Source organism: Girardinichthys multiradiatus, chromosome 19 (genome assembly GCF_021462225.1).
Source record: "Girardinichthys multiradiatus isolate DD_20200921_A chromosome 19, DD_fGirMul_XY1, whole genome shotgun sequence".
Classification (NCBI taxonomy): Eukaryota; Metazoa; Chordata; class Actinopteri; order Cyprinodontiformes; family Goodeidae; genus Girardinichthys; species Girardinichthys multiradiatus.
Genome location: NC_061811.1, coordinates 10,070,734 through 10,093,911, shown reverse-complemented (window position 1 = coordinate 10,093,911; position 23,178 = coordinate 10,070,734). Strand labels below are relative to the sequence as shown.

General features: G+C 37.8%; 1 protein-coding gene and 1 pseudogene across 1 annotated transcript; both read right to left on the bottom strand.

Moving 5' to 3' along the window:
• Positions 1–2,172: 2,172 nt before the first annotated feature.
• On the bottom strand, positions 2,173–5,010 carry LOC124855592 (annotated as a pseudogene).
• Positions 5,011–5,513: 503 nt separating this feature from the next.
• LOC124855808 (GTPase IMAP family member 9-like) lies at positions 5,514–18,100 on the bottom strand. Its single transcript, XM_047345908.1, has 2 exons — positions 17,965–18,100; positions 5,514–7,011 (listed from the first exon to the last, which is right to left on the bottom strand). Exons 1-2 carry the CDS (start codon positions 17,984–17,986, stop codon positions 6,044–6,046), a joined length of 990 nt encoding a protein of 329 aa, XP_047201864.1. The 5' UTR covers positions 17,987–18,100; the 3' UTR covers positions 5,514–6,043.
• Positions 18,101–23,178: the final 5,078 nt, after the last annotated feature.

The window sequence follows — 23,178 nt, the reverse complement described above, 5'->3', positions numbered from 1 at the left end:
CTTCCGCGTGCTGCTAGTCACATGACTGCTGCGGGTCACGTGCTGACAGTGCACGTGATGAGCACGTGGTGTTCAAGATTAAGAGTAAAACAAATATATATCTAGATATAGATATCTCTCTCTGTGTGTATATATATCTATATATATATATATATATATATATATATATATATATATATATATATATATATACACACACACACACACACAGGGGTTGGGCAATGAAACTGAAACACCTGGTATTAGACCACAATAATTTATTAGTATGGTATAGGGCCTCCTTTTGCGGCCAATACAGCGTCAATTCGTCTTGGGAATGACATATACAAGTCCTGCACAGTGGTCAGAGGGATTTTAAGCCATTCTTCTTGCAGGATAGTGGCCAGGTCACTACGTGATACTGGTGGAGGAAAACGTTTCCTGACTCGCTCCTCCAAAACACCCCAAAGTGGCTCAATAATATTTAGATCTGGTGACTGTGCAGGCCATGGGAGATGTTCAACTTCACTTTCATGTTCATCAAACCAATCTTTCACCAGTCTTGCTGTGTGTATTGGTGCATTGTCATCCTGATACACGGCACCGCCTTCAGGATACAATGTTTGAACCATTGGATGCACATGGTCCTCAAGAATGGTTCGGTAGTCCTTGGCAGTGACGCGCCCATCTAGCACAAGTATTGGGCCAAGGGAATGCCATGATATGGCAGCCCAAACCATCACTGACCCCCCCCCCCATGCTTCACTCTGGTTATGCAACAGTCTGGGTGGTACGCTTCTTTGGGGATTCTCCACACCGTAACTCTCCCGGATGTGGGGAAAACAGAAAAGGTGGACTCATCAGAGAACAATACATGTTTCACATTGTCCACAGCCCAAGATTTGCGCTCCTTGCATCATTGAAACCGACGTTTGGCATTGGCATGAGTGACCAAAGGTTTGGTTATAGCAGCCCGGCCGTGTTTGACCCCGTGGAGCTCCCGATGGACAGTTCTGGTGGAAACAGGAGAGTTGACGTGGACATTTAATTCTGCCGTGATTTGGTCAGCCGTGGTTTTATGTTTTATGGATACAATCCGGGTTAGCACCCGAACATCCCTTTCAGACAGCTTCGTCTTGCATCCACAATTAATCCTGTTGGATGTGGTTCGTCCTTCTTGGTGGTATGCTGACATTACCCTGGATACCGTGGCTCTTGATACATCACAAAGACTTGCTGTCTTGGTCACAGATGCGCCAGCAAGACGTGCACCAACAATTTGTCTTCTTTTGAACTCTGGTATGTCACCCATAATGTTGTGTGCATTTCAATATTTTGAGCAAAACTGTGCTCTTACCCTGCTAATTGAACCTTCACACTCTGCTCTTACTGGTGCAATGTGCAATCAATGAAGACTGGCTACCAGGCTGGTCCAATTTAGCCTTGAAACCTCCCACACTAAAATGACAGGTGTTTCAGTTTCATTGTCCAAAAAATATATATATATACGCTACATGCCGCTCCGCTCTTATGTTTTATGGTGATTATTTTAATTGCCTAACTGTCACACCAATTTTTGAATAATTTCTATTTGTAAAACACTATGTGGAGCAGCATGAGCTGGAAATGTGCTATAAATAAATTTAACCTTAAAGTTTACATATCTCTATTTAATGTCTGTATAATAATATGGGCGCTGACAAACCACAGACTAATTCCTTGTTTGTGCACAAAAACTTGGCCAATAAAGCTGATTCTGATCAGCTTCTAAACTTGGAAGTCATCGAGGGAGGTGTGGAAAGAGACTCTGGGGCAGCTCATTTGTATTTTCTCCAGATTTTATCCTGCTAGACATTGTTAAGTGTCATCAAAAGTTGTTATATCAAAGCAAATGATAATAAAACGTATGATGAAGATACTGGTTAGCTCTGGCCTTGTTTTTTTTTTCTTTATCTTTTTCTTTACTGCATTTATTTTGACTGACTGTTTCTTATTTTTCTTATGGAAAACACTGAGCAATCTGTTGCTACTTGGCAGTGTTTAGTTTGGGCAGGGCAGGGTTAAATGTTTCACCCCGATCCGCCCACATAGATATCTATGTTTGCTGCATCCTTATTGCAGCATAACCTAGAAAACCATAGTGTACACCTTTGAAACTGATATATAATACAAAAAAAAACAAAAAACAAGACAGTTATTATAGTTTTTTATTGTAGACTCGTATTACATAAAAGGTCAGACAATAAAAAAAACAAATACATAAGAAAAAGCCCCTAACCGTTTTGGAGGCCGTTACAACAATGTTTTTCCAAAGTACAGAAGAATAACGAACAGCACTATATTCAGTGTTAGTCAGAAAAAAGATGACTCTATTATCAGTTATTTGGAAAGTTTAATATAATACATCTAAGTAGAAGTAATAGTATATTTTCATGGCCAACAACGTAACTGCTCATACTTTAAACAAAAGGGAGAAAATAATTGTATTGCACTTTAATCGAGAAATTAGATCTTAATGAAATTAATTAAAATTGGGCATTTTCTGTTCAACAGATTGAAGCATGCAGTGAAAGAGATTTGATCAACATTTGTAACATCACATACCATCCAGGTAATTTATTTAGTTCCTTTTTTATCAGTAATTCTGCATATGTAAAAATTTAAAATAACAATGGATTATTATTAATGTTGGCAATATTGCTTGGCTTCCTTTGTACATATTTCGGTGTTTTGGGGGTGTGCTTAAATGTTTCATTTTGGCCACATTTTCATTTAATAAATCATGACGTTGTGCTTGTCAGCTTTTCTGCAACTCTGCTGTAAGTACAAAAATGTATTTCCAGATTATGAAAAAAAAGGCCAATTTGAAATTAATGTTAAATAACTACACTATGGTAAAAATGTGTAGTTGTTTATAGATGTTCTGTTGTTCTGTTCAGATCTGAATTTCTATAATCGGTTTTAATTTGACATCTAACCTGAAAACAAGAATTTATCTCTACATTTATGTCTTGTATGGCTTGAAAATATAACATGATCCTGTCTGTCTTCCCACTTTACTTCAATTGCAGTTTGTTGAATTCAAAACCTTTTATGGCACATTAAGCGAAATAACTGACAATTCATTTTTTTAACAAAAACAAAAAAAGTGAAACAACAAAATGAAGCTGAGAATGTTTTACCACAACACAATACAGTTTAAGGACAAAAACTGCAACAGAGAAACAAGCCATATCCACACTGGCTTGTCCCTGAAAAGCAAACTGTCTCGGTTTCTCACTGCACATGACATTTGTTGGGTTTCTTAGTTTGACCCAATGCCTTCATCTGATGATCCACCTCCATCTTCAACGTGTTCCTCCTCTGCACTTCCTCTTTCTTCAGTGCCTTCAAAGCTTTTCTTTTCCTCTTTTTCGAGGCCTGTTTTGCTCTCCTAAACATCTTTTTGCTGTAGTATCTGCCCTGGTTCTCCTGAACCAGATCGTTAATTTTCTCCAGCAGCTGGTGGATTTGTTCTTCATTTTGCACTTTGTTGTTGAAGACGTGATATCTGTTGGAGAAAGCCATAACAAACTCTTCGAGGGCTGAACTCTTTGAAATAAACTGCTCAATAGTTTGTTTCTTCAGTTTGTCTCCATGTGTAAACAGCAGTAATGAAAATCGGGCAGCCTCAGAACCAAACATGTTCTGAATAATCTTCATGGTGTCTTCCTCCTCCTTGGTGAACCTTCCTAGCTTCAGGACCACCAGAAAGACGTGAGGACCAGGAGCACTCATAGAGAGGCACGTTTCAATCTTCTTCAGAAAACTTCTCCTCCTGGAAGTTGGTATCAAACAGCCCTGGTGTGTCAACTACTCTAACCTTTTTGCCCAACACCTCCCCATCAACATTCTTACAATCAGTTGTCCAAGAAGTTGGACACGCTTGCGACTGGAACTCTTCGTTTCCTAAGAAGGTGTTTCCTGAGGCGCTCTTTCCTCCTCCGGTCTTTCCCAGCATAACAATCCGGAGTGTGTCATCGCTGCTCTTCTTCTTCTTCTTCTTAGATCCTGCAGACAAACATAGTAACAACTTTGGTGTCTTTTGCTGATGATGCTGAATGATAGCGGGAACTCCAATGCTGCAGTTTTATCACTGAACTTTCATCCCAGGAAACCTTACAGCATCAGACTCACGTAATGAGGAACGCTATTTAAAAGGGTGACTTAGATTTTGTCTAGAGTAGACATCAGTCCGAACAAGAGCGGAAAACCAAGGAGCAATTCTCAAGAGGGAGTCCAGATAAACTATAATCAAACTGGGAATATTTCAGCCAAATAAAACAACCTAAAACTCAGTTCCAGTTACCATTATATCATTATATGAACATTTAAATTGCACCACTTTTGCATAAATTATTATTTACAGTTATCTAACGTGTCTGATTCCCCAAACTGTGATCACTTCAAGTGATGTGGACTGGAGGGAAAATACTGACAGCTCAACTCATTTTAAAGAAACCAAACTATTCATTTAATACAATGTCACAATATCACGTGATACAAATCCTCTATATCAAAAATTTTTTACCTTACAATGTCTAAATTTAAATAAAATCACAACACAAGCACAGCATGTCATCAACAACCGATTTCTAAAAGATAAATACTGCTGAGAAAATTACATAAAAACTCAGCAAAAAAATTATCAGTTTACCGAGGAAAAGTTAATCGTATTCAAATTATTTATCCTTTTGTGATTATAGGTTTCAAAACATCCATGAGGCTAACAATAAACTGCAAATTAGGATCATGGTGAAGAATTAACTTATATTTGTGTAAAAAAAAAAAAAAAAGCTGCGTATCAAAAGTTTTCTTGGACATCTCAAGGCAGAATGCTGGGACTGTTTCTCTTTTCAATATCCTCCACGTCTTTAAGTCCCTAATTGCCTGAATGCACCTAATTTCACCTCAAATCTTCGAGATTTTCACATATAATTGTAACCAGATGTTTCCCAGTTGTATAAATAGACACATAAGAATACCCAACATGTTTGATCCGAATCATAGTTTTGTAGAAAATGATTTTAAAAAAATCTAAAAACATCTAACAGTATTCTGGCATTTAATAAAATGATGCTGGTAAAAGGAACTGACCTAAAACAGCAAAAACATGTCTGATCTAATATTAGGCACTGAGAAAAAAATGGTTATGTTTCTTTTTATGCAGTTTGTGCAAATATCTGGTTTCAGTTTTAGATAAAAGAAGACTGACTTTAACTACAACCATTATTAGACAGGCCATCCAGCAATCACTTTATCAGAATAGAAACAACCATGAAATCACATGTTCAGAAGCTAGAAAGCTGTAACCAGAACTTGAAAGGTCAATAATGTCAACTTTATCAATATAAATGCTGTATAGTTTTAATATGTCTAAAATAAAACAAGCCTTCTATTTTCATGTCATATATTTCTTTATTTATAGCTTTTTAAAGTTTCAGAATGGTACAGTTTACAGAACCACTGAGAGAAAAGAGGTATTAAAATGAAGACAATTAATTCAGATTTAAACAGATTTACATCAGTAAACTGACAACTTGAAAAAAAAAAAAGAACTTCATCCAGGGGTGTTTAGGTTTGGTAAACTGGGTATTGACATTAGCATCCTGGTCAAACAATGATGTGGCTTGATTTTAGTCAATGTAGATTTTTGTCGGCCAAAATCTCCAGATCTGCGTGCCTTAAAGTTTAAGAGGCTTCCCAGTAGTCAATGTGAAAATGGATTACATCAAGATGCAGCATTGCGCTGCCAGTACATACCCAGTATGCCCAGCATGTGCAGTTCAACAGTCTTTCAGACAAGTAAAAAATATTTCATACTGATGTATAACATTTCCTTTCAGGAATTCACAAGACAGTAACATTTAATTAGACATTTAACTAAACATTTTTTTAGACCCTATCAATCATGTTCGTTAAATGATTTCATCTATAGAAAATAAAGCTGACAGTAAATAACTACCTTTCAGGTAATATTTCATTGATCAGGGAAGGATTGAAAGCTTAATTGGCCCTTTTTGTGTTATTGCACATGACAGCTTTTGTTAACCTTTATTGCCATAGTTCCAACAGCAGCTCCAACTGCAGCTCCAGCCGCGATCCCGATTGCCACTCCGATCGGACCCCCACACACACCCAGCACACCTCCAATGGCAGCACCGCAGGTCGTAGCCACAGCGATTACCGGTGCGGCAAGAAATTCGTTTGACCTCTCAGCTCGAGCGCGGGCATCCTGGTGGTATTGCATGATTAGTTTGGACTCCTCTTTGCGGTAAACACTTTCAGTGTATTTAACTCTGAGTTGTTCCAACTCCTTCTCTTTCTGTTCTTCCATTTCTTTCAGTATTCGCTCCTTCTCCTTCACTATGGCAGCCTCTGCTCTTTCAAACATCGCATTGGTGTAGTACCCTCCTCCATTGACACTAACCATCCTGTCAATCTTGTCCAAAAGCAAGTAGGTTTGTTTTGGATCTTTGACCTCGTTGTTGAAGACGTGGTATCTGTTACTGCACTTTTGAATGAGGGCTTTTAGGTCTGGGCTCTCTGAAAAAAAGTTTTCAATGGTCTGATTCTTCAGCTGGTCTCCATGAGTAAACAACACCATTGTGTACTTCTCAGCATCTTCTCCAAACGTGGCCTGGATCATCTGGACGGTATCCTTTTCCTCCTGTGTGAACCTGCCCAACTCAAGAATCAACAGGAAGGCGTGAGGACCCGGAGCGTACAGGGAGATGCACATCTTGATCTTGTTCAACACATCAGCTTGGGTAAAGTTAGTGTCAAACAATCCTGGAGTGTCAATAACAGCCACATTCCAACTACCAACGGCCCCTCTGGCTTTATGGCATTCTCCCGTTACAGAAGATGGAGACAGGTCTGATTCAAAAGCCTCCCTCCCCAGGATGGTGTTTCCTGTGGCACTCTTCCCAACTCCAGTCTTCCCAACCAGAATAATCCTCCTCTCATTTGGATCTATGCCATTGTTGAACCCTGTTGGATAGAAATATACCATTCGTCACAGCATCACAATTCTCATCGGAGTGCCTGGTGTAAATGTTAACAGGAAGCTTGTAAACTTGATCAATTGTGAGGTCTGGTGTGTCAATTTGAGGTGTCTGGGGTAGATAAACCAAAGTGTGACACTATAAGAGTTGTCACTAGATTTTTCATTTTTAGCAGCCAGTTTTGTCAATGTATTGAAATTCTGAGATTAGATGCCTCCTTACATTACAAAAAATCACAACTCTTTGTCCCTGTTTGTTGGATGGGTGCAAAAACTTGTTATCACTCATGTAAAAACCTTGGGTTGGAAGGCACCTGCACTATGCCTTCCTCCCTGTGTGTGTGAATTATTGTTATCTCTGTGCGAACCAGCCTCCTTTCCGTCTCACACACACACACCCTGTCTGAACTGTCTGTTGAATTGTGTATATAAATAAAGAGATAGGGTGTCAAAACTTTGTAGTTTCACTGCAAAGTGGGCTACCCTTGTCACAAGTAACTCTGACTGTATCGTTCTTACCTCTGAGTTGACTAAATAATACCTAACATTTATTGGTCCTTCGTAGCCGGATTAATTCAATAACCTTATTTCTCTTTGCTTTAACAGTGACTCTGGGATCCGTGGGGGAAGCCTGACGTCGAGCGAAGCACCGCTGCACAGCCTCCATTAGCCGGAGTGGCTGAAAGTCCCGGTGTGTGTGAATTCACACCTGGCCAGTGGGTTATCACCTTCCTCGGCACGGGGTGACTCTCACAGGGTCCAGAGAGTCACCAAGAAGTCAACTCCGAGGTGAGACAGTTTTAAAATTCAGTTCATAGGAAAAGTACTTAACAGTCGTTGGTAGTGCGTCGCCGGTAAGGACGCTGCATTAGGATGGTTTTATTCCACCGTGAAAGGGATAGTGACAAATTTGGTACAATCCCGCCGTGAAGGGGATTAAAGAAAACGACTGAGGATTATTCCCCTGCGAGGGAATAGAGTAAGCGCTATATAAATAAAAGAAGAAAAGTACTTAAAAGTCGTTGGTAGTGCGTCGCCGGTAAGGACGCTGCATTGGGATGGTTTTATTCCACCGTGAAAGGAATAGTGACAAATTAAGGTAGGGCCCCGCCAAGAAGGGGGCCAAATAAAACGACTAAGGGTTATTCCCCTGCGAGGGAATAGAATAAGCGCTATAAAAGTAAAAAGAACGGAGTAAATTGAGCTCATAAAATAACACCAAGTTAACTTAGAAAAATTACAAGGTACCTGAAACTAACTGTGTGACTGTGTTGTGTGTGTATGGAGGACTAAGCATTTTAATAGAATCATAGCAGGATTCTGCTAGTCCTGTGTTTTCTTTTGCCCAGATTAAAACTACGTACTGGTGACTTTGGAGATTCAGGTCGGATTTCATTCCAGAAAATTAACACCGCTGCGAATTAGTCGCAGTAGAAGGGCGTGTTAATGTCCTCTCCTTAAAGTCTCATGCCAGTGACCTTTTATCTGGGACATTTATACTACAATTAAACTAACATAAAACATAATGGGGAAGAAACAAAGTAAACTAATTGACTTAGAAGGGGAGGTAAAGTTTATGGAGAACTATGTAAAAGGAGCAGGTATGATCTGTCATAGATGGAATAAAAAATAAAAAACATGGGTTTTTGGGCAAATTAGATACAAAGGATGTCTTAAAATTACAAGGGGATCTAAAATTAGAAATAATGAAAACTAAAAAGAGAAAAATAACAAAGAACAATGGGGAAAGAACAGAGAAAAATCTCTGATTTAACAGAAATATGTACACGATGGCATAAAAATACGGATTTTCAGGTAACTTAATTATCACTGAAATCCTAAAACTACACGGGATCTTAAACTGGAGATTATGCATTCAAAAGATTCAAGAGACAATAAAAAACCTTGCCAGATTATAATTTCAAAGGGGACTTTTCAGTCCCTGAGTGCACACAGTTGATAAACAGATTAAAACAAAAAGTTTAATTAAAAAAACAACAATAAGAGCAGCTTTTAACTGACATAGCCATAATACTGAGGCCTTAAGAAAAGCACAGAAAAAAACCTTTCAGCTTAACTGAAAACAAATAAAGGGGGGCGGACTGCCACCCATCCCAGGTTAGAATACCAAGGTAGCCCCAAATTATAAAGACTAAGAGATGGTTTTAGAGGACGTGGTAAAAGAAGTTAAAAGAGGAGGTGACAATGTGGACAACATGGAAACTGTCCAACTGGACAACCCAGTGAACAATGACTAGAGTTGTTAAAGAAGTAATCTGAGAGTAAAAGATTTTGTAGGCAAGCATTAGTGAGAAACAGGTGCTTTAAAAATCATTCTATGGTGTTATACTACTAACAATATCATGATAAAATGCAAAAGATTCATTTTACAGGGAAATAATTCCATATTTGGCTCAGATTGTTTGCATTCTTGATTTTTCCTCTTTGAGAGAAGTTAAATTTCAGCTCTGTGAAACGACCTTGACAAAGAGATGCAGCTGCCTGAAAACAAAGATAAAACTTCTGCAAACAGCAGAAGCCTGTCTCTGCTGAAAGGTCTGAAAAAAAAAATTGTAACTCTACCTCTGCATGTGTCAAACTCAAGGTCCGCGGGCCAAAACCGGACCTCAGAAGTTTAGTGATTCTCTAGAAGTAGAGCCTTTTAATATGGTGATTGTGTGCTTGAATGTTATTTTGTCAATCAATAAGCAGTTTTGTCTACATTCTGCCACAATCTGCCTTTTGAAAATGTTTTGAATCTTGCTCTTTATGTCTAAAATAAAAAGATAAATTGGCTAAAGTCTGCAGACACAAAATGAACCTGGATTGAAGCTCTAACTATGTTTATTTAATCTGAGATCCTCTCCAAATGCAACAGTATATGTCAGTCTACATGAGATACTAACAACTTCACCTACTGATATAATATAAAGATCTGATTGAATATGTGAAACAAACAATGATGAAAGTTTTTCAACAGGTGATGCTCATCCAGGAGGAAGACAGTGTTCCTAGGAAATGCAGCTCATTCATTAACAATCAATTTTTCTCCTATAGGTGGAGGTTTTGCTGACTAATCATAGGCTGGATCTATGAAACATTATGTGCACAGACCAAATGACCAAGGTTCTGACTGACTTATGAACCTCACTGACCTGACAATGATAACATGACACCCAACAGATAACACCTTTAAGGTGGACCCACTAAGACCACCTTATTGATTCTTGGTGAATAAAAAAAAAAGAATTGAAGCGTTCAAAACAGACCTTGTGGAAACAAAAGGGGTTATGAGGAAACAATGTGCATTTTAAGAATAATAGAAGTCAAATTATGTTCAAATCTTTGCAAATAAAAATGACTCTGACAGAGAAATAAGTAAGTAGTGTGTGAACGTGTGTGAATGGGAATGACTGATTTCATTGTAATGCATCTTTGAGGGACTTTAAAATCGCTAATAAAGGTCTGATGTTCTGATGATCTTTGCCAAATTTATATCTTAATAAGGTTTCCAGAATCTTTTTCAAAAAATCATTTAAAGATGGCAAAGGTTCTACCTCTACTGAAAATACTGATAACCATAAGAAAGTTCATAGACCCGTCTTCAATGTTTCATAATTCTTTTACAAACAAGTTATTTAAACTTTCATGTGGCCAAATATCTGTGTTTGACTTCAGATGTTTAGACTTTTTCCAGTCAGGTTCAAAATGATTGAATTAGACTCAAACTTAACATAAGATTAAATTAACCTTAACAGAATTACTGGACTGGACTGAAATAGATAAAACTTTAGTTAATTGAAACAAACTTTAGTTACTTGAACTAAATACAAAGCTGACTGAAACTGTATGTTGTATCTATAAAACAGGGTAAAACAAACTAAGATTATAAGATATAATATGCCCTTCATTTTTTGTGTTCATCAGTGAGTGAGTTTTTATTTTTATTTTTAATAAGAACTAAACCAAGCATTATTTATAATAATAGCAATTACCAAAAATAGTGATCTCATTTTTAAATGTAATAAGGACTTACTTTATAATATATGATAAAAAAGAATAATAAGAATTTGGAAAAACAGAGGCTTTAAACCTCTGCAGGAACAGCACTGACACTGTCAAAGGTAGATCCTAATACAGGAATCTGGAAGCTCATTCTGGCGTGGATAGTCAAAGTCCATCCAAGGATACATTTAGATGAGGCAGAGGGACAAATACAGGGCTTAGCTGAGAGCAACATGCATCCTGCCCTATCTGCTGTCCCACCTGAACTGTGGTCCCAATCATCAACTGATGTAGGGCTTATAAAGGGGTTCCCACCATACAAGGTTAAACTAATATCTGAAAAAAGGCCATTAGTCCGTCAATACCCCTTAAAGCCAGAAGCTGAAGAAGATACTAAGCCAGTAATACAAGATATGTTGAAGTCAGGAATATTAAGAGAAGCACCTGACGCTACATGCAAGGCATATCACACTGACATCGCTATTATTATCACAGCCAAACATAACTCTAAAAAGATGTGCCCTTTAAATCCAAGTACTCTAATACCTACTGCAGAAGATGGAAAACCACATTCTTATAAAGCAAAAGTTGAAGAAGACACAAAACCCAGACAAGACATTTCTCAAACCCTTATACCAGATTCATGTGTTGTGTTTGTAGATGGCTCAGCATCTAAAGATGAATATGGAAAGAATAGAGTTGGTTATGCAATAACAACCATCGATAGGATAATAGAAGCTAAATCTCTACCCAATACATGCTCAGCCCAAACAGCAGAATTATATGCTGTCGTAAGAGCATATGAATTACATGAGGGACAAATACTTACTATATACACAGACAGCCAATACGTTTTCAGATCAGTACATCACCATGCTAAGATTTGGCAAAATAGAGGTTTTAAAACATCATCAGGGACAGAACTAACTCATTTCAACCTATTAAAGAGAAAATGTCAGATCTGCTATTTATAGACACAGACGTGCTGAAAGACGCCCAACAGTCAGCAACCAAGACAGAAATAAAGGCCTGGCTAAAGAGAGGAGCACAGAAAAAAGATGACATCTATCAGATAGAAGATAAACCAATCCTCCCAAAAACAGTTATACAACACAGCAACTACAGTGACACATTGGGAAGACCCACGTGTCAAGGGGGGAATATGTCACATCTGGTAAAGCATTAATGCTACACTATAAATATTTCTGACTATGCAAAGAATTTTTGCAGATCATGCATAATTTGTTGCAAACACGGGGGAAGAAATATTGCCTAGTTGTAATAGATTAACCTAGTGACACATTTCTTCCCCACATATGGTATCCCACAGATTATAAGGTCAAATAATGGAACTCATTTTATAAATAAATTAATAGAACTAAGTTCTAAAGCATTAGGGTTTCAGTTAAAGATTAAGGAAAACAATGGAAGAAACAGGGAGGCCATGGCCCGAATGCCTATCCCTGGTTAATTATGGATGAGAATAACTCCAAATCAAACTGGTCTTACTCCATTTGCCACCTACTGTACATCATTGTATGGCTCCACCCACTATATTCTGAGTCTGAGATCACGTGACACCAAGTTGCTGATGTGAATTTGTATTCTCAAAGAAATAGTACATGGCAGACCGTTTTCTCTGCCCTCTGACATGAATGAAAGAGAAAGCACAACAGGAACCTTCATTAGCTGAGTGGATGAATAAAATGTTGCAGACAAAAGAAGAACAAATGTCCAGTGGTCTGCCGATAATCTCTGCTCCTATCCCACAGAATGAGGCCTGGAGACCTGGTCCTGATTAAGACACTCCACCGGAAGGATTGGAGCACTCCTTGGTGGAAAGGGCCGTTTCAAATACTCCTGACAACGCCCACAGCTCTGAAAATAGCAGAGAGGCCTTCCTGGATCCATAAAAGCCACTGTAAGCCAGTTTTGCCGTTACAGGAGCCAAACCAACCGACGGGGTAGCAGAGGAAGTCCGGGTTCAAAGATGGCCCAGCGTCTCAAACCGGTGAAGAAAACAGCTGATCTGCGCCCAATTATAAAATGGCTCTCTGTAACATGTGGACAGGACTGATAAGCCTGAGCTTAATTCTGGTAGCAGGACTCTTTCTCTGTCTAAAGCAGAATCCACAGGAGGTGATACCGAACCAGAAGAGATGGACATCAGACGGGACCCATCTCAGAACACTGACGGAAGAACATGACGTACATCCATTCCTACAGAATTTCTGGTATTGTTCATGGTGGCATATGCAACACTGAACCAGGTAGAAATGCACGAAAATGCAGGGGACGATTATGATGACATGTTGTAAATAAATCACATCAAAAGCCTGAGTGTACTCATACATTGTATTTCATAAAATAACCTTACAGCAGAAAATCGAAAGAAGTTGTTGCTTAAGTGAAATGAGAAAAAGTACAATGATGACATAAACAGGGCAGATTTTTTTATTCCTTTATTATGTTTCACTGTTTTCATTAAGTATTATTCTTTTATTTTTATGATTTCAAGTATTATTCTTTTATTTTTATGATTTCAAGTATTATTCTTTTATTTTTATGATTTCAAGTATTATTCTTTTATTTTTATGATTTCAAGTATTATTCTTTTATTTTTATGATTTCAAGTATTATTCTTTTATTTTTATGATTTCAAGTATTATTCTTTTATTTTTATGATTTCAAGTATTATTCTTTTATTTTTATGATTTCAAGTATTATTCTTTCATTTTTATGATTTCAAGTATTATTCTTTTATTTTTATGATTTCAAGTATTATTCTTTTATTTTTATGATTTCAAGTATTATTCTTTTATTTTTATGATTTCAAGTATTATTCTTTTATTTTTATGATTTCAAGTATTATTCTTTTATTTTTATGATTTCAAGTATTATTCTTTTATTTTTATGATTTCAAGTATTATTCTTTTATTTTTATGATTTCAAGTATTATTCTTTTATTTTTATGATTTCAAGTATTAATCAACATTTAACTTTTAATGGTCGCCGAGGGCGGCGGGGCCGTATGAGTATTTCCCACAAAATATAATCTGTTTACCGTCCGTGGGTTTTCGCTCATACAAAGTATTTTTCTTACTCGTTTTTATATTAAATGTTTTTACTTGTGATAAAAGGAGGGACTGTTGGATGGGTGCAAAAACTTGTTATCACTCATGTAAAAACCTTGGGTTGGAAGGCACCTGCACTATGCCTTCCTCCCTGTGTGTGTGAATTATTGTTATCTCTGTGTGAACCAGCCTCCTTTCCGTCTCACACACACACACCCTGTCTGAACTGTCTGTTGAACTGTGTATATAAATAAAGAGATAGGGTGTCAAAACTTTGTAGTTTCACTGCAAAGTGGGCTACCCTTGTCACAAGTAACTCTGACTGTATCGTTCTTACCTCTGAGTTGACTAAATAATACCTAACACTGTTTATTTAGATATATTCCTGACTGCTTTGGGGATCAGGGTCAGGTTGCTTTAGATTTGTTAATAAGTGAGCACCATCGTTCAGTTGTTGGGTTTTGAGAATTAGGACATATAAAACTGATCTTATCTTCACCAGGTTCATCTTGCTATTTTTCAGTGTGATTTGATCAGTCTGTCTTTCAAACACTGCTTCAACTCATAGAGGATTGGGACATTTATTGTAGGACAGATCTCTGAATGTGCCACCACAGCACTTCAATCAGATGTAGGTCTAGACTTTGAATGAGCCATTAAAAAACCTGTTGAGCTGTTCTGTGGTAAACTTACCACACCTTTTGGGATTATTGTCCTTTTGATGACCCACTTTGGTAAACATCTACAAAGCTTTTGGACAAGTGGTCTCACACTTGACTCTAGAATATGTTGGTATACCGACCCTAGTTTTTACCTTTAATGTCTACCATCTCTGCAGTTCTCCCTAGAATTCTTGAGTTATTCTGATTCTGACTCTTCATCCATCCAAAGGACAATGTTTCAGAGGTTTTTCATTTCTTTTAGATGCAGCTTTGTAAACCTAAATCATGCTGCCAAATTCTTTTTAAAGACAAGGGGCTTTACCTTTAACTTTTTCAAACAAACCATGTTTGTTCAGTCTTTTATCCATTTCTCGTGTCATGAACATTTACATTCCCTATGCTAACAGAGGCCTTTACAGTCTGAGATTGAGCTTCTGGATTCTATCCTCATTTTTCTGCACGTTGCACGATCCAAACACTCCTGGAAAGATTGGAAAATGTCTTAAATATTTTCTGCTTGAGAGCAATTATTCTTATTGTAGAATGATGGGCTGTGGTTAGTTTGGAAATGCCCTTATAACCCTTCCCAGATCAATGGGCAGCAACAGTTTTCAGAAGTCATTGCTGATGTCTTTCCGTTTTATGCTTTGTTGATTCAATCATGACAGTGTGGAATCCATTGTGTGTTTTTGTGCACTTTTACTTTGATTAAAATAAAAGTTGAAGACCATATATTCTTTTACAGAATATAAAACAGTATTTGCCTCTATGGATTTCCTCAGCTTTTGCTAAGCTTTTTGTCACATTTAAGTGTTTCAGATAGTCAAGCAAATTTTAATCATCTCACAAAGACAAGTTGAGTTAAACAAAAAGTACCTTTCAAATAATAGATTCTATCATCAAGAGAAAAAATGTATCCAAATCAGACCGGCTTGTCTGAAAATGCAAGTGCCCTCTAAACTTAACAACTGGTTGTAACAACCTTGTCGACAACAACTGCCTTCAAGCACTGTCAATAATGAGGAATGAGTCTTTTACGTTGCTGGGGAAGAATTCCCACCCATTCTTCGCAGAATTGTTTTGACTCTGCCACATTGGAGGCTTTTTAACCATGAACAACCTGATAGACGCTGTGACATATTTAAAGTCATGCCACAGCATCCCAATAAGATTTAGGCTCAGACTTTGCTAGGTCACTCAGAGACTTTGATTTTCATTTTTTAGGCTATTTAAAGAAGTATCTGCTGGTGTGCTACGGATCTTTGTCTTGCTGCATACCTCAAATGCAAGCAAGGCTATGAGCTCTCGGCTAGAAATTCTTCCTCAGTAATCTCCGAGAGAGCTTTTTTTAACTAGAACCCAAGTCCGGAAGCAGCATGCCACACCACCATGTTGGGCTTCACTATATTGTTTTTCTGAAATGTTGTGTTAGTTTTGTGCCAGATAAAACATCTTCCAAAAAACTCCACTTTTGTCTAATCAGTCCACGGTGTATTTTCACCAAGAGTCTTGAGGATCATCAAGATGTGTTTTGGGAAATGTGTGACGGGCCTTTGTGTACTTCTTTTTCAACAACTATTTTTACTTTGGAACTGTCCCATGGATATCATTTCTGTCTAGTCACTTTCTTATTGTCATATTATTCCTGGATCAATTGGCAATTTGCTCTTGGATAAATTCTTGGTGGGCTGGCTACTCCTGGGAAGGTTCACCACTGTTCCATCACCATTCAAGCCATTCCAGAGTGATACATGTCAGTGACTGTGTTTCTATAAATTCTTTAATTTATTTATTCCCAGGCATGATGTGTTGCTTTTACCGATATTATAGCCTACTTCATGTTGTCAGATAGGTTCTTTATAGGTGATATCCTCATTCTACCAGTCAGGCATGCATAAAAACCTAGGTGCATCAAACTCAGCTTTCTAAAAATGTGGGTAACCAGTTAATTCATGGTTCAACATGGAGAGGGGTGATTACTTTTTTTCAAATAAGTCCAGGTAAATTTGGATGGTCGTTTTCCTTCAGTAAATCTCACCCAGTGTCTCATAAGCATAATTAAATAAAGACATAACATAAGTTAACAGTAACATGACTATGGAAAACAAAGTTCAACCTGTGAGGTTGAATGAGATTTAAGTAAGTATTTACTCAGGTTATTGTTATCTGAAATAATAAAAATTTTTTTTATCTGAAGCATTTAAGTGTGACAAAGAAGGAAAGCACATTTAATCAGTAAGGGGGCAAATAGCTTTTAATGGCACTGTAGGTCTTGATAGTTGAAAAAAAGATTTTGTTTCTATTTTTCCTGTAAATGATCTGTGCTAAGGTTTACTCAGGTTATGTCTAGATTTCTGTAACCTAAACCTAACTGAAGGCATTTAAAATAAAATAAAATAAAATAAAATTGTTTGATATATTTTAAATTATGTTTGATGTTTTCTTTCAGCTGTTAAACTCATTTTATAACAAATTAAAGGCATTTTTGTTTTGTCTGAACCATTGTATCTTTATCCATGAAGTTGATCTTCGATGTTCAAACCCCTGAGTCACCAAAAATAAATATGCCGTGTCATGATTAGCTCATATTTTACAGAGCAGAAGAATGTCTAAAAATAGAGTGAATATTACGCTGAAACTATTTGGGGCATCTGGCAGATAAACAGACCTTACAAATAGCTGCTAGGTGTTCCACTGTTTTCAGTGGTTTGCTTTCAAAAGTTTGTGCTTACGAATTAGAAACAAGATTCTGCATAAAACACTCTCCTTTTTCCAAACAAATAGAGAATGACCCATGCTCCTTCAGCAAAAAAACAGAAAACTATTTGGAGTTTCAAACCAACAAAGGTTATAGATCTCTTATTACCTGGAAACCTGTTCTGAGATCTTCAAATTAACATTCAAACAATTACTGGATTTATCATCTCAAGAAATAGTTCATTTCATGATCTGTTGGTAAATCTGCAGCTGTCAGTGTTAGCAGACAACAACATCTCAGACGTAAACAATACATAGATTTTAAGATTTTTCAAAAAACCAACCAAAAAAATCCCAACAACTTTTGTGAGCGGACAAGCTGAAAATTCTGCTGAGATGAGCACGTTTGAACAGAACCGGAACACAGATTCTGCGTCTAAAATGTCTGCGTCTAAAACTGAGAAATAGAAATGCCAGAGTTTTCCTTTATAGGGTCTCTTACCTGCGTAGTTTACAGTAGACATGTTGAAGAGTCCCAGTTGTTCCTGCTGATGTTTGTCTCGTTGTCATTGAGTCTGTCTTCCTGATATCCGTGTTATCTTTGTCACCTCCAAATAGGCGTTCCCTCTGTATCTTTTCTAGGCCTTAAATTTGCACAACATGAAATTAAACAAGGAAGAAAAAACAACCGCATCAATAACCAGATTCTGATCAATTTAAAGCTGTAATTTTACACTTACAAGCTGCTGGGTTATGTTTGCCTTATATCAGCTCTGACTGCGTATAACTGAGAAAAAACACGGGCTGAAAACTGAATCAGTTGGTTTGTAGGGATGAATGAGCCTAAACATTCCTCTCTACCTCCTTGACACAACATGAAAATCAGGATGATGCAGGTGACACTTTTAGCTTTCTGTCACAATGAACCACGAGTCACGTTAAGGGACACAGAAGTTTGCAGACATGAATTCCTGCACAGCTCTCCTATGAAGCCTCTAAAGCGTCTCAATCAAGTTGAGATCTCGACTTTGACTGAACCATTGCAACACCACGGTTATGTGCTTCTTTAGTCATTTGTCTTTTTGGAATCATTGTCTTGATGATCAACCAGTTTGGTCCAAGCTTTAGAATACTTTGGTCACAAAAGACACCAAATCATTCTCTGACAGGGTTTTTTCCACTGTCTTGTTGGCTCATATCATGATTCTGATTAGTGAAATAGCTGCAAAAGGCATGCAGTGCAACCTGTTTCTCTTGTCTTCTTTGGTTTTTGTTATCTCTTATACTGTAGACTGTATACACTGCTCAAAAAAATAAAGGGAACACTTAAACAACACAATATAACTCCAAGTGAATCAAACTTCTGTGAAATCAAACTGTCCACTTTGGAAGCAACACTGTTTAACAATCAATTTCACAAGATGTTGTACAAATGGAAAAGACAACAGGGGGAAATCTTTGGCGATTAGCAAGACTCACTCAATAAAGGAGTGGTTCTGCAGGTGGGGACCACAGACCACTTCTCAGTACCTATGCTTTCTGGCTGATGTTTTGGTCACTTTTGAATGTTGGTGGTGCTTTCACACTCGTGGTAGCATGAGACGGACTCTACAACCCACACAAGTGGCTCAGGTAGTGCAGATCATCCAGGATGGCACATCAATGCGAGCTGTGGCAAGAAGGTTTGCTGTGTCTGTCAGCGTAGTGTCCAGAGCCTGGAGGCGCTACCAGGAGACAGGCCAGTACACCAGGAGACGTGGAGGAGGCCGTAGGAGGGCAACAACCCAGCAGCAGGACCGCTACTTCCGCCTTTGTGCAAGGAGGAACAGGAGGAGCACTGCCAGAGCCCTGCAAAATGATCTCCAGCAGGCCACAAATGTGCTTGTGTCTGCACAAACGGTTAGAAACCAACTCCATGAGGATGGTATGAGGGCCCGACGTCCACAGATGAAAGCAGGTTCACACTGAGCACATGTGACAGACGTGACAGCCTGGAGACACCATGGAGAGCAATCTGCTGCCTGCAACATCCTTCAACATGACTGGTTTGGCAGTGGGTCAGTAATGGTGTGGGGTGGCATTTCTTTGGAGGGCTGCACGGTCCTCCATGTGCTCACCAGAGGTAGCCTGACTGCCATTAGGTACCAAGATGAGATCCTTAGACCCCTTGTGAGACCATATGCTGGTGCGGTTGGAGCTGGGTTCCTCCTAATGCAGAGCAATGCTAGACCTCATGTGGCTGGAGGGTGTCAGCAGTTCCTGCAAGATGAAGACATTGAAGCTATGGACTGGCCCGCCCGTTCCCCAGACCTGAATCCGATTGAGCACATCTGGGACATCATGTCTTGCTGCATCCACCAACGTCACGTTGCACCACACTGTCCAGGAGTTGGACATTACATCAAAGTTGGATCAGCCTGTAGTGTGTTTTTCCACTTTAATTTTGTGTGTGACTCCAAATCCAGGCCTCCATCATTTAATAAATTTGATTTCCATTGATGATTTTTGTGTGATTTTGTTGTCAGCACATTCAACTTTGTACAGAACAAAGTATTTAATGAGAATATTTCATTCATTCAGATCTTTATTTTTTGAGCAGTGTATTGAAAAGCATTTAGAAATTCAGCTTGCTGTCTGAAACTACTGCTTCCACTGTTCCACTAATGTTCCAAAGAAGAGAAAATGTAGTTTGAGTTGAGTGTAATAGGAGCATTAGAAAGGGGAGCTGAAACGACAAAGCCGTTTTGCTCAGCTTCGACATGGTGCAATACCTGCAAGTGGCCACGGGGTGCCAGTATTTGCTCAGGCTCAATAAAGACGAGGTTAAATGCGCTGCTGTATGTAGCCACTTGCAGACTGGATGTGAGATTTTGTAAAAGAAAAACCTTTGCTTTGTCGTTTGAATTTTCTATTGATAAAAAAACAAAAACTTTATCAACAGAACTGTAAATCAAAGAAACAAAATGTATTCTGCATCGTGTAGAAAGGTTGCAACTAGAGGTAAAAATTAAACCTGCAGAACATTTACAACATTTGCCACCAACTTGTACTAAAAAGAAATACAGAGAAGTAATTTACAAACGTGGACAAAATCACAATGCTATTTTATTTTGATAAGTATGCATTATGTAATTATCATTAATTTGTTTTTATTCTTCTCATACTTTGTTATAGCAACTTACACTTTTTTATACAATTTTTATAAATTTCTATTTTTATTTATTTATTCTTTTAAGTAGGATTTTGCATCTATTTCTCAGATTTGTTTTAATAATGTATTTATAGCTTTTTTATAGTTTATTTTGTATTTATTTAATTTATTTATAATTAACTATCCGTTTTTATGCATTTAGTGATTCATACATTTATAATAAATTAATTCTACACTTTTGTCTATTTCAAGATAGATTAATTTTTTTGTTGTTAAATACTTTTTTGGGGGGTTTTAATGAATTATTATTATTTTTCCCCATTTAAATATTCCGGATTTTTGCAACCCCTCAAATAAGTGAAATTTTATTAATTTCTATACAGCAAATATCAAACCAAGGCACGTTATAAGACAATCAGATCCAGTTTACATTCTGTAGATTATTTTACTACTGATGAAAACAGAGTTTTAAAACTCTTTGGTGGGTTCAAAGAAAAGAAAAGTCCTGGACCTGATGGTATTGGAGGACGTGTTCTTAAAAACAGTGCTATTCAGATATCCTGTTTTATCTTCCAGTCCCTAAAATTGCACAAGGTTCCTCATTGGTTGAGAGGACTCAATAACTGTCCCTGTTCCAAAGTGCAAAACACCAAAATCACTTAATGATTTAAGGTCAGTGGCTTTAACATCCCTGGCTATGAAAGTTCATGAGAAATTATCAAAGGAGGTACTGTTGTACCTGGTACTGGATAGAATTGACCCTTCTCAGTTCTCTTATAGGTCAAACAGAGGTGTAGAGGATGCAATAGGGACACTTTTAAACATGATTTTTAAACATCTTGAAGTAGCTAAGTTCCTATTCAGGCTTTTAATTGCATCCAACCCCACATTTTAGCACATACCCTGTTATATTGCCTGGTTGATATATTGATATATTGCCTGAGTTTTTTTTTACTTTGAGGACACAACGTGTCAGAATGGATATTGTTTCATCTGAGTCTCTTATTGCTTCCACTGGCATTCCCCAGGGTTTTGTCCTTCCCCCTCTTTTATTTGTGTTATATACAAATGACTGCCATAGCCATCAAACATTATTAAATTTGCAGACGACTCGGTTCTTGTCTCACTCCTCAGCAGTGAGAACTCTGAACTTGGCCTGGTAGTGAGTGACTTTTTAAACGGGTGTGAAGTTTCCTTTTTAAGCATTAATGTGGAGAACACAAAAGAAATGTGCAAAGACTCTGGAAATAGGTCTACAATGATCTCTTCAGTAACAATCAATAGTCAAACTGTTGAGCTGGTGTCAGAAGTATAAATACCTGGGGGTTGGCTGTTAATGACAAATTGTGTTTTGAGCTGAAATGGAGTCAGAGGCCAAAAGTCCCACCAGCGTATGCACTTTTATCAAAAGCTTCGCACTTTTAATGTCAGTTCTGGTTTTATGAGGATGTTTTATTGAGTATGTTCTTTACTTTTTTTATTTGCTGGCACAGGTCACTTTCAGTTAAACAAAAACTTGCTGCTGGGTATTGTAAACATATGCAGTAAAATTGCCAACATACCCCTGAATGAACTTTGTGAACTCCACAGCAGCAGATGTCTAAAGAAGCCTAAAACCATCTTGGCTGTCCGCAGCCATCCGTTACGGGGAGAATTTTCCCTGCTACCTTCAGGAAGGAGCTACATGATGCCCCGCTGTAGAACGAACAGACTGAAAAAATCTGTTATTTCTGTTGCTGTCAGCTTGGTAAACTTGTCAAAATGAGGATGAACTCAGACTTTTCTTTTAATGTTGCTGCGTGCGTGTTTTTATGTGACTGCTGTAAGCACAACATATTGCCCCTTGGGGATAAAAAAGATTACCTTGACCTTGATTGAGTTTATACATGTGCACCTGTAGCTAGCAGCTAAAACATCAGTGCTGCATCTTTCTTTGACAGAATAATTTTTTCCAAGAGAGTTTATCCAGATCTGCACGGTGAAAGCAATCTAAATGCAGATGGTGTCCTCTTTGCACAGCCGTCCCTCTGTGTAATAAACATTTACTTCATACTGATGAGTTAAAGTAGAAAATGGTTTAAATTCAAAGTCCCAACTATGAAAGAAAAAACGCTTATGGTTTTACAGTGAACATTGCTTTTTAGAAGCAGCCAGTTATAATAATGAATCATTAGCATACTGTGACATTTCAGGACTATTGGTGTGTGTTGGGGGACCTGTCAGAAAAGTGAAGGCTTTCAAGCTCACCTTTCACTGTTATTTGTTGTTTTTTTTTCAGACCTACACCTCCACGTTCCTTTTGTTTCTTTTTTTTTTCTTTAAGCACTGCTTCCTTCAGCATGTTATTCTAATGTAAAATTCAGCTCAAATGTCAGAAGGCATTGACGAGGTGATTGGCAAACGTTTCCTTCATGGAAGCAACTGGAGAAAGGCGGTTTAATTCACCTCATTTATTCTTTTGTCTTTTGCCTGTAGCAGACCTCACGAAAGTACAAAAGGAGCTGGTGGAAGGTCAGTACATTAAGAAAGAATCAGGCCTTTCAGATCAGAGACTAAAAAGCATCC